Below are 12312 nucleotides of genomic sequence, written 5' to 3'. Positions count from 1 at the left end.
TCGTGTCTTGGAAGCAATGCAAGAAGCTACCTCAAATGAGCTCATTCTGATTTCTAAAAGCTCTTCAGTGATTAAATTGCTCCTGTAATACAAAGAGTGGGATGTCTTACACAGGAAGTTAACAGTTATTAAAATTTATGGCAAAGATGCATTAAACACCTGCACCACTTGCTTTCCTCAACTGTGACAATACTTTAACAAAATAAATTCAGGAAACAAATGATCAAAACAGATAAGTTGCAGGAATAAAATCAAACATATATTCCAAAAATTATACCTTTATTAATTCTCATATAAAAGAGAACAGTCAAACATTAAATGATTTTCCAAATCAATTGAGAGTACTACTGTTTATACATCATTCAAAAAGTGTCATCCAAAACCATAAATATAATTCAGTTCTGCAGCATTCCTCTATCACAGTATTCTGCAGCATTCCTCTATTTCTAATATCCTTTTCTTCCTCTGAACCGAGTTCGGTTATCCAGCTTTAAAAACAAAATCCATAGCACAGTAATGAATTGCAACATTTTGAATGGCTCCCTTTTGGTATTTTAAATAAACAATCTCTACAGTCCAATATAAATCATTGTTTCCCCCCTAGATCCCAACTAGTCTTTGGAAAAAGGATAATTGGAAATGGGTACCTACGGAATAAGCACTTAGATACACTCAATGCATTTTATATAGAAAGACAAATTGCAGACCTTGTAATTGCTTTGTGGAACACCTCCATTCAGTCCGTAAGCATGACCCCAGATTTCCGGTCCCTTGCCAATTCTACTCTCCTCTTTACTCCGACTTTGACCTCTGCCTTCAGCCTCCTGTTCCAATGAAGCTCAATGGAATCTTCAGGATTAGGCAATTTACAGCCATCTGAACTCAACATGAAGTTCAACAATTTCAGATCATAGCCACTCCTCATTTGTTTTCGAGACACCAGTTTCTATTGGTGATGCTGTTTGCGTCACTTTCAGCTCTTCCAGACCCATCGTTTGTCTCATTGTCACTTCTTTCTGCCTTGCATCATCATCCATTTTGTCAATTAATTATTGTTGCCTTCCACCCTAACAGACATTCTCTTTTCTTCTTTGCTCACCTTCCTAATTTCCTTACCTCTGTATTTGTTACATCACTACATTTCTTTTAGTACTGATGCAAGGTCATCAACAAGAAATGTTAACTCTTTCCCTCTTCAGGTACTGCCTGGCCTGTATTTCTAGCCTTTGTTGTTTTTATTTCCAGCATCCACAGTGTTTAGCTATTCTCCCAATTTAAAAAAGTGGAGAAAAATTACTGAGCTAGAAAAGCTCAATCAACAGAGTCTGAAGGAGAAAGATAGGTTAATGTTTTCAACAAGATCCAGAATGATCAGATAGGAAAGTCTCTTTAATAGGACAGACATAAACAAGACTGGGAGGAAGCAATTTCTCCAATAAGAGGCAGCTAATAACTTTTAAATTCACTTTTACAACAGGGAAAAGAGAGATCCAAGGTGCACTTTTCAAAGGTTATCTCAAGTGGATGTAGAGATGTTAACAAGATAAAAACTAAACATGATGGCAAAAAGTGAAATACAGTAATAAAATGTGAAAAGAATTCAGCAAGAAAATCAGACCAGATTGTGAAATAGTTCCCAGGAATAAGAGAAAGCACATTCCTAAAGTTATTGGAAGTAATTGACCTCTGCCAGTTGGCCACTGCAAATAATGCTGAGTTCACATGGGGCCCCTGTAGCCAGGTCCTTGGGACACTATGTGATTCTTTGGACAGATGAGATCAGCAGAAGCTTATAATCTTGACTGTGGCCGTGGACAGTTTCGTGGATGAAGGTTGCTTTGAGCAAATGGACTTTTGAACCAGCATGAAAGACCGCAGATACTCCAGCAGAAAGCGGTTAAGAGCATAACTTAAAATTCCCCAATTATTAGTGCTATGTAATTCAATTTTGCCTAGGTTATGCCAATGCCGGGGCAGAAAGCATGTGGAAATGTTTGAATATCCAAATCTCTTGGCCACGATATAACTTTGTAATGTTGTCATAGGCAGTGTTAATTCTTTATACATGAATTGATGAGAACGCAATTGAAGCTTTTAATAAAATCTGAGCTCCAAAACTGCCTCAGATTTTGCACTCAGTGACAAAACTTGCTTCTGATCGCAAACAAAACTGCCCAAAGATCTAGCTATCTTCCTTTTTTCCAGATAGCAGTTGAAGTCTGGTCTAAATGAAGGGGATTTACTGGCGTGCAGCAGCAGTAATGTCAGCAAGTAAGTTAAGCAGTCGGAATTAATTTCACTTTTAATTTAAATTTTCAGATAGCAAATTAAAGGATGATTGGATTTAGATAGGAGCTTAAATATCAATATTTTAGAAATGTGAAATTTAAAAGAAATTAGACATTCAACAAATATAAAATTAGCTTTACTTTGCAAATGAGGTCATTTAATAGCAATAATTAATAATAATAATCTTTATTGTCACAAGTAGGCTTACATTAACACTGCAATGAAGTTACTGTGAAAAGGCCCGAGTCCCCACATTCCGGCGCTAGTTTGGGTACACAGAGGGAATCGAACCTGGGAACCTGGCGCTGTGAAGCTGTAGTGCTAACCACTTTGCTACCATGCTGCCCATAAATATGCATTGCAACGTCTCCAGTCCCGAAACCTACTGTTCGGCAACACCACTTGCCTGGAAATATTTTGAGCAGACTCGAACACCAGTTTGACAGAATACAAACATTAAAAATACAATATTTCGATAAGGAAAACAATTTATTACTGCATTATGTTCTATCAATTTTTTCTGTTTCAGGTCAATACACAATCTATTGTGTTTTTGGGTTGGGGTTAGGCATCCTAACATCATTCTATAATCTGGAAAATTCCATAATCCAGAAATAGCTTGGCCCCAAGCATTTCAGACCAGAGAGGTCACAGAGTACACTGCCAAAAATTATACCTCATTCATCAAGGTATTGTTTTTTTTTTTTTAATAAAGGGTTTTTTATAGTGAAACTAACAGCCTAAAAGTGCCAGTTGCCATCAATTCATGGACCTAGAATCTGCAATCAGTGGCAAAGCATGGACTCTTAGTGTGCCGTTCTTTAAAGGCAGCAACAAGGGCTCCAATGATTTCTGTGGCAAGAATTCTAACTCTCTGCCATGCAGTAGATTGCAGGTGTTCCTTAATGGGGATGCCCAGTGTGGAGCTGCCATGATGATATCATCTGTCCAAGTGACCAATCATATTAAAAAGATTCGGAGACTGCCAACGAAGAAATGAATAGCACTAAAATAGAACAATTTTTAAACACTTTACAGAGAGAAAACTAAAAATCGGGTATTTACAACTGACAGTAGAAGATGAAATTGTGTGTTTTAACAAAAACACTGTACTTAATAATGATCTACAAATGTAAAATCGACTCAGTTGCTGAATAATAGCTATTGATTACACTCCTGTTAAAAATCTAGCTACTCCTTTTATGGGGTTTCTAACAATGTTGCGGAAAAGGGAGGTCCTCACCACATCAACTGATTGCAATGATTGGCAGCTCTGTCAGTGGGGGTACTACAGCAAACCCTGCAGTGGAGCAGTGAGTAGCAGCTGAAACTTCAGGATTTCCGCATTACTCTTCCCATAATTTGAATCTTGAAGCTGAGGTCAGTTTCACAGGGGTAATGAGGTCAGTTTCACAGGGGTAATGAAGTCAAACATCTCCCACAAAATCTGGCCAATGCCGCAATGTCAGAACTGCCAGTCTGTTTTGTGGGCAACAGTTACCAAATCAAAAACATAAAAAGTTTCCGATATTAGATCAGTTATCTTTATGAACACACAAAACCAACCACTATTTTCAAGAAGTGAAACTTGCTTTGGAATTTTGTGAAATCTAAACGGTTCAGAGACTTTTTCACCCAAAAATGTAGAACAAATATTATGTTGTTTCTAAAACAAATAATTTAAAATTGATACATACCATTGATCTTTTACATTCAAAGAAAGTAACCTGTAATGCCTTGCAATGTCCTTCTTTTAAGCATTGTTTTGGTGTCTTTCCTTCCTACTTGAAATACAAATGAGTCAAAATTTAGGTATAATGGAGTAGATGACTTTTTGTTAAATAAGATTTGATATTGATGTTAATTAACTACTTGGATATTGGGAGTAAGCTTGCAAGACACTGCTTCCAACTCAAAGATGTGCTAACATAATTGCTAGAAAGTCTGCGTTTGGAGTAGACAGCTTGCTTTTTTCAGAGAATCATACAACAGACGCAGCATAGAAGGGGGTCATTCAGTCCACTTTGCCTGTGCCAGCTCTTTGGATTGTTTTTTTCAATGAATTTCATTCCACTGACTGAATCATAATCTTGCACTTTCTTCTCCTTCAAGTATGTACTTCACTTTCCTTTTGAAAGTTACTACTGAATCAGCTTTTCCATCATCGTTTCAGGCATTGTATTCCAAATCATAACAGCTCGTGATTTTTTTCCCCCCTATGGTTCTTTTTCAATTACCTTACATTTGTATCCGTTGGTTACGGACTCCTTTGCCACTGCAAAAAAATGGTTTCTCCTTAATTACTCCTTATCATGGGTATTATGCCTTATCATAGGTATTTAAAATCTCATGGTTTTCTATCAAATCTCTCCTTAACCTTCCTTTGTTCTAGAGTGGTGCTCCAGATTTGCTACATAACACAAGTCCCTTATCCCCGTTCTCATTCTGCAGTCTCCTCAATACCCTTTCCAAAGTCTTGAAGTTCTTCTTAATAAGTTTGGTGCCCAGAATTGGCCACAATACTCCAGCCGAGACCAAACTGGTATTTTACAAAGGTTTTGCATCACTATCTGTTGAGTATTGCAAGTGCCATGTGAGAGTACCTTTAAGAAATGGGTGTTTAAGAAATGTACCTTTAAGAAATGGGTGTGTATTAGTGATGCCAGTGTGGGTGGAGCTGGGCTGTCTCAGCTTTTTATTTTCGTTTTAGGCTGTTTGCTGCAGGGTGTGTTTTAGTTTCATTTTCAGTGTTGGAACTGAAGCCAGACAGAGTAGCTGTACTGTTGATCTCTCTGCCATAAAAGACTATCTCCTGGTGAATTCAGAATTATAAATGTTTTCAGTAGTGAATGTAAACCTGATGTGCTTCTGTTAAAAGGTGTTTCTTCTGTCTTCTGGATGTTGTTTGGGAAGTTATTAAGGATAACTTAGTGTTGACTTCCGGTTGCGGCGATGACCAGCTAAGCCGCACGTTTCGGCGGCTCCAGTTCCAACGGACCTTCGGGCTCTTTTAAGAGCCCCAACGGGAAATTTTTGATCGACGAAACCCGGTGTGGGGTGAGTGAATAGGGAGTCCCCCCCCCAACGAAAGAGGAAAATATCGGCGGCGGCGGCGGCTGCAGCGCGAGGAATCTTCGACGAAAGGGACAGAAAGGGAGAAGACACAAGATGGCGGCGGAGAAAGCCCAGGCGACATGGGAGCCCGAGCAAGACGAATTCCTGAGACGGTGTGTGGAGCTACTAAAGAGGGAGGTGCTGACCCCGATGCTACAGGCAATTGAGGGGCTCAAGGAGGCACAAAGGACCCAGGAGACAGAGCTCCGCGTGGTGGAGCAGAAGGTGACGGATAATGAGGACGAGATCCTGGGCCTGGCGGTCAAAACACAGACGCACGAGGCACTCCATAAAAAGTGCATTGAAAGGATTGAGGCCCTAGAAAACAGAGCGCGAAGGAAGAACCTTCGGATACTGGGTCTCCCTGAGGGAGTGGAAGGTGCGGACTGTGGAGCTTATGTAAGTACGATGCTAAGCTCATTGATGGGAGCTGAGGCCCCTACGGGCTCCTTGGAGGTGGAGTGGGCACATCGGATCCCGGCGAGAAGACCAAAAGCGGGAGAACCATCCAGGGCGACAATCGTGCGATTTCACCGCCTTAAAGATAGAGAAGAGGTCCTGAGATGGGCTAAAAAGGTGCAGAGTAGCAGATGGGAGAATGCAGTGGTACGGGTGTACCAGGATTGGAGTGCGGAGGTGGCGAGAAGGAGGGCGAGTTTTAACCGAGCCAAGGAGGTGTTACACAAAAAGGTGAAGTTCGGGATGCTGCAGCCGGCACGACTATGGGTTACGTACCAGGAGAGACACCATTATTTTGATACGGCGGAAGAAGCATGGACCTTTATTAAAGAGGAGAAATTGGATCGGAACTGAGGGACTGATACTGTAGGGAATGTTATTGTTATTGTTATGGTTGATGTAAATAGAGAAGTAAATTGGGATGGGGGGAGACACTAGGAAATGTGGGCGCCGGTGAGGGGGGAAAGAAGGGACATAGGCGGAGAATGAGGAATGGGAGGGGGAGAGGAAAGGGAGCTGCACCACAAGAGGCGGGTCAGATAAAGGGATGTTCCCGCGCCAGAAAGATTATGGCGGGAAGACAGGCGCAAGGGAGTTCCCCACACGGGGGGGGGGTCAAGGAGTGAGCAGGAGTAGCCGGGGTCAGTTGAAGTCAGCTGACTTGCGGAAGTAATATGGGGGAGCAATCACGCTAGAAAGGGATCTAGCGGGGGGGGGGGGGGGGGGGACAACTGGGTTGCTGCTGCGGAAATCAAAAAGGAAATGGTTAAAGAGTGGGTGGACGGGGATGGAATGCGACGCCTGGGGAGCGGGTGGGAGCGCGGAGGCGGGATATGGGACTGGTCTAGAGAAGGTGATGGCTAGTCGACACGGGAGGGGGGCAGGTAGCCCCCTAGTGAGGCTGATCACGTGGAACGTGAGAGGCCTGAATGGACCGATTAAAAGGGCCCAAGTGCTCACGCACTTGAAAGGACTAAGGGCAGACGTGGCTATGCTCCAAGAGACGCACCTGAAGGTGGCGGACCAAGTTAGGTTAAGGAAAGGATGGGTGGGACAGGTGTTCCACTCAGGACTAGATGCAAAGAATAGAGGGGTGGCCATATTGGTGGGGAAACGGGTAGCATTTGAAGCAAAGAACATCGTAGCAGATAGCGGAGGTAGATATGTAATGGTGAGTGGCAGGCTGGAGGGAATGGAGGTCGTGTTGATTAATGTATATGCCCCGAATTGGGACGATGCGGGATTTATGAGACGGATGTTGGGTCGTATACCGGACCTGGAGGTAGGAAACTTGATCTTGGGAGGGGACTTCAATACCGTGCTGGACCCAGGGTTAGGTAGATCCAGATCAAAGACCGGAAGAAGGCCGGCAGCGGCCAAGGTGCTCAAGGGGTTTATGGACCAAATGGGGGGAGTGGATCCATGGCGATTTCTTAGACCGAGGGCCAGGGAGTTCTCCTTCTTCTCCCATGTCCATAAAGTGTACTCCCGGATAGATTTTTTTGTTCTGGGAAGGTCGTTGATCTCAAGGGTGGAAGAAGCTGAGTATTCAGCCTTAGCGGTTTCGGACCATGCCCCACACTGGGTGGACCTGGAACTAGGAGAGGAAAGGGAGCAGAGAGCACTCTGGCGATTAGATGTGGGATTGTTGGCGGATGAGGGAGTGTGTGGAAGAGTGCGGGGGTGTATTGAGAGGTACCTGGAGGCCAATGACGACGGGGAGGTCCGTGTGGGAGTGGTATGGGAAGCACTAAAAGCGGTGGTCAGAGGAGAGCTGATCTCCATTGGGGCCCACAAAGGGAAAACAGAGGCCAAGGAAAGGGAAAGAATACTGGGGGAGATTTTAAGGGTGGACAGGGAATTTGCAGAGACCCCGGAGGAGGGACTGTACAGGGAGAGGAGGCGACTCCAGACGGAGTTTGACCTCATGACCACCAGAAAGGCGGAGGTGCTGTGGAGGAAGGCACAGGGGAGGAGGTATGAATATGGGGAAAAGGCTAGTCGCCTGCTGGCTCATCAGTTGCGAAGGAGGACAGCGGCGAGGGAGATAGGGGGAATTAGAGACGAAAAGGGAGCCACGGTGCGAAGCGCAGGGAAGATAAACGAGGTGTTCAAGACCTTTTATGAGGGACTGTATAGGTCCCAACCCCAGAGGGAGAGGAGGGGATGCGGCAGTTCCTGGATCAATTGAGGTTCCCGAGGGTGGAGGAGCAGGAGGTGGAAGGCCTGGGGGCACCGATTGGGGTGGACGAGGTTATTAAGGGGCTGGGGAACATGCAAGCAGGGAAGGCTCCGGGACCAGACGGGTTCCCGGTGGAATTTTATAGAAAATACGTGGACTTGTTGGCCCCGTTGTTGGTGAGGACGTTCCATGAGGCCAGGGAAGGAGGGACTTTACCCCTGACAATGTCGGAGGCGACGATATCGGCAATTCTGAAGAGGGATAAAGATCCATTGCAGTGCGGGTCCTTTAGACCTATTTCATTATTGAATGTGGATGCCAAATTGCTGGCAAAGGTACTGGCATCGAGGATAGAGGACTGTGTCCCGGGGGTGGTGCACGAAGACCAGACAGGGTTCGTAAAGGGGAGACAACTGAATGTCAACGTGCAACGACTATTAGGGGTGATAATGATGCCCCCAGTGGAGGGGGAGGCAGAGATAGTGGCGGCAATGGATGCAGAGAAGGCATTTGATAGGGTGGAGTGGGAGTACTTATGGGAGGTGTTAAGGAGGTTCGGGTTCGGGAACGGGTTTATTAGCTGGGTCAAACTTCTTTATGGGGCCCCAACGGCAAGTGTAGTCACGGGTCGGCAAAGATCGGAGTATTTCCGACTATATAGGGGAATAAGACAGGGATGCCCACTATCTCCACTGTTGTTCGCGTTGGCAATTGAACCTCTGGCCATGGCGTTGAGAGACTCCAGGAAATGGAGAGGGGTGATTAGAGGGGGAGAAGAACACCGAGTCTCGCTATACGCGGATGACCTACTTTTGTATGTGTCGGACCCAGCGGGGGGGATGGTAGAGGTCATGCAGATATTGAGGGAGTTCGGAGATTTCTCGGGATATAGGCTTAACATGGGGAAGAGTGAACTATTCGTGATACACCCAGGGGACCAGAGTAGAGAGATAGAAGGCCTGCCTCTAAGGAAAGTGGAAAGAAACTTCCGATACCTGGGGATTCAGATCGCTAGGAGCTGGGGAACCTTACACAGACTTAATCTGACACGATTGGTAGAACAAATGGAGGAGGACTTCAAGAGGTGGGACATGCAGCCTCTGTCGTTGGTGGGCAGAGTGCAGGCAATTAAGATGATGGTCCTCCCGAGGTTCTTATTTGTATTTCAATGTCTCCCTATACTAATCACTAAGACCGTTTTTTAAAAAATAGACAGGAGCATCACGAGCTTTGTGTGGGCAGGGAAAGTCCCGAGGGTAAGGAGGGGGTTCCTACAACGTAGCAGGGACAGAGGAGGATTGGCGCTACCGAATTTGGGCGACTACTATTGGGCTGCCAATGTGGCGATGATTCGTAAATGGATGATGGAGGGAGAGGGAGCGGCGTGGAAAAGACTGGAGAGAAAGTCCTGTAAAGGGACGAGCTTAGAGGCGCTGGTGATGGCGCCGCTACCGCTCTCACCAAAAAAGTTTACCACGAACCCGGTGGTGGCGGCAACATTGAATATCTGGGGACAATGGAGGCAACAGAGAGGTGTGCGGGGAGCCCTGGTGGAGTCCCCAATCAGGAACAACCGTAGGTTCACCCCAGGAAGAATGGATGGAGGATTTCAGAGCTGGCACAGTTGGGAATTAGGAGGGTGGGAGATTTATTTATAGATGGGACGTTTGCGAGCTTGGGAGCATTGGAGGAAAAGTATAAGTTGCCCCGGGGAAACTTCCTTAGATATATGCAGGTGAGGGCATTCACAAGACAACAGGTGAGGGAATCTCCGCTGCTCCCGGCACAGGGGATTCAGGACAGAGTGCTTTCGGGGGTGTGGGTCGGAGAGGGCAAGGTGTCAGAGATATACCGAGAGATGAGGGAGGAGGGGGAGGAGTTGGTGGGCGAATTAAAAGGAAAGTGGGAAGAAGAGCTAGGGGAGGAGATAGAGGAGGGTATGTGGGCTGATGCCCTAAGCAGGGTAAATTCCTCTTCCTCGTGCGCCAGGCTTAGCCTGATTCAATTCAAGGTGCTACATAGAGCACACATAACGGGAGAAAGACTGAGCAGGTTCTTCGGAGTGGAGGACAAGTGTGGGAGGTGCTGCGGAAGCCCAGCAAACCACGCACATATGTTTTGGTCGTGCCCGGCACTGGAGGGGTATTGGAAGGGAGTGACGGGAGTGATTTCCAAGGTGGTGAAGGCCCGGGTCAAACCAGGCTGGGGGCTAGCTTTATTTGGAGTTGCGGATGAGCCGGGAGTGCAGGAGGCGAAAGAGGCCGACGTTGTGGCCTTTGCGTCCCTAGTAGCCCGGCGTAGGATTCTACTCATGTGGAAGGAGGCGAAACCTCCCGGACTGGAGGCCTGGGTAAACGATATGGCGGGGTTCATAAAACTGGAGCAGATAAAGTTTGCGCTGAGAGGATTGGCTCAAGGGTTCACCAGGCGGTGGCAACCATTCCTCGACTACCTAGGGGAACGTTAGAGGGAAGACAGATGACCAGCAGCAGCAGCCCAGGGGGGAGGGGTGGTGGAAGTTTTAGTTTATGTTAAACGATTAGATTACCATGTTGATTAGCCATTTGTTTGTTGTTAAATTTTCTTTACTGTTATGTTTGATTTGTAAAGGGAAAAAATTGTGATCGAAATTTTTTTTCAATAAAATAGATTTTAAAAAAAGGATAACTTAGTGTTGTATTCTTTCGGGGTTGTATTTGAATTGATGGTTACTAAGATGTTCACTGTATGTTTTAAAAAGGTTAACTTGAGTTCATAGAATATACATTGTTTTGCTTTAAAAAATACTTTTCCATTTCTGCTCTACCACACCTGTAAAGTGGGCCGTGTGCTCCCCATACCACAATCTATTAAAAGTTGTGGGTCAGGTGAACTCCATGCCACACTTTGGGGTTCTCTAAACCCTGGCACATAACACAAGCATTTTCTCTTTTAATTTCAGATTTCCAGTGACCATGGTATTTTGCTTTTGCACAGCTTCCTTGTTTTTGTGCTCTATAGTTCCATTTACAAAGCCAGGGATGCAATAGCCTTCAAAACCACCTGATCACTGGTTATATTATCAACCAAGTGAAAATTTAACACATTATTAATTTCAGCTGAACAGCCTTACACTTAATGACAGGTTAGGCAGGGGCTGCACAGTGGTTAGCACTGCTGCCTCACAGCACCAGGGACCCAAGGAGGATTTGTTGGGTGAGTGGATAGAGTGCTCATTCGAAGGGTCAATGCAGACTCAACGGCCCAAATGGCCTCCTTCTGTACTTTAGGGATTCTATTTGCTATACATTAACATATTAATGAATCCGCCCCCCCCCATACATCACTCAAGGAGTCCATTCGGCCCACTACCCTCGCTCCTTCCCCAAAGCTGTTCACATATTTCCCTTTCCAAAGTGTACATCTGATTTTGTTTTGAACGTTGCTGTTGAACCCGTCTCCACTGCTGCCTGACAGCTCACTGCGTTTAAAAAAAAAACTCATCTCCCCTGTTCGTAAGGGAAAGAATGCCATTTCCGGTAGGGCAGTGGTTAGCACAATTGCTTCACAGCTCTGGTGTCACAGGTTCAATTCCTGACTTGGGTCACTGCCGGTGCGGAGCCTGCCCGTTCTCCCCATGTCTGCATAGGTTCCCTCCAGGTGCTCCAGTTTCCTCCTGAAAGACGTGCTGTTAGGTGAATTGGACATTCTGAATTCTCCCTCAGTGCACCCGAACAGGCGCCAGAATGTGACAACTAGGGGATTTTCACAATAAATTCATTGCAGTGTTAATGTAAGCATACTTGTGACAATAAAGATAATTATTTTTTCGCACCTTCAGCACACAGTCGTGATTCAGCAAGCAGGCCCTCAGGTCCTCCCTCACCCCAGCACAGGCTCTGCCGTCCTCCTCCTTCTCTTCATAATATTTAGGCATCACCGTGCGTCTGGGCAGTAAACACAAAGGCCCGCAAACCTCCGGAAGTGTAGGCCTGCTCCTCCGAATATTCTAGAACGGGTTCAACAGAACATTTTCTTATTCACGACACTGAGGATATTAACGCACAATTTTCCTTACTTCCTCCTCTACCCGCTGAGTGCTGGGAAAACCGATACTTCAACGGGGCGATTCCGCACTGCACCGTGGGAATTGTCGCGCCCTCCCGTTGCCCCCGACGTGAAGGACTACAGCTTCCGGCATACACCGCGCCAGGGACCTCGGGACCCAAGTGACGGAGCATGCGCAGTGTCGACGTCTTCCCCCGCCGCCCCACCCCCCCAACCCGTCA

The 12312-nt window shown here is 45.9% G+C and overlaps 1 protein-coding gene across 1 annotated transcript; it reads right to left on the bottom strand.

Annotated features, from left to right (window-relative positions):
- Positions 1 to 262: 262 nt before the first annotated feature.
- On the bottom strand, positions 263 to 12218 carry coa5 (cytochrome C oxidase assembly factor 5). Its single transcript, XM_072477189.1, has 3 exons — positions 11859 to 12218; positions 3987 to 4070; positions 263 to 488 (listed from the first exon to the last, which is right to left on the bottom strand). Exons 1-3 carry the CDS (start codon positions 11958 to 11960, stop codon positions 447 to 449), a joined length of 228 nt encoding a protein of 75 aa, XP_072333290.1. The 5' UTR covers positions 11961 to 12218; the 3' UTR covers positions 263 to 446.
- Between the last annotated feature and the right edge of the window lie 94 nt (positions 12219 to 12312).

This window comes from Scyliorhinus torazame, chromosome 15 (genome assembly GCF_047496885.1).
Source record: "Scyliorhinus torazame isolate Kashiwa2021f chromosome 15, sScyTor2.1, whole genome shotgun sequence".
NCBI classification, from domain to species: Eukaryota; Metazoa; Chordata; class Chondrichthyes; order Carcharhiniformes; family Scyliorhinidae; genus Scyliorhinus; species Scyliorhinus torazame.
Note: the sequence above shows the minus strand (reverse complement) of the source record. Positions and strands in the feature narration are given on the sequence as shown.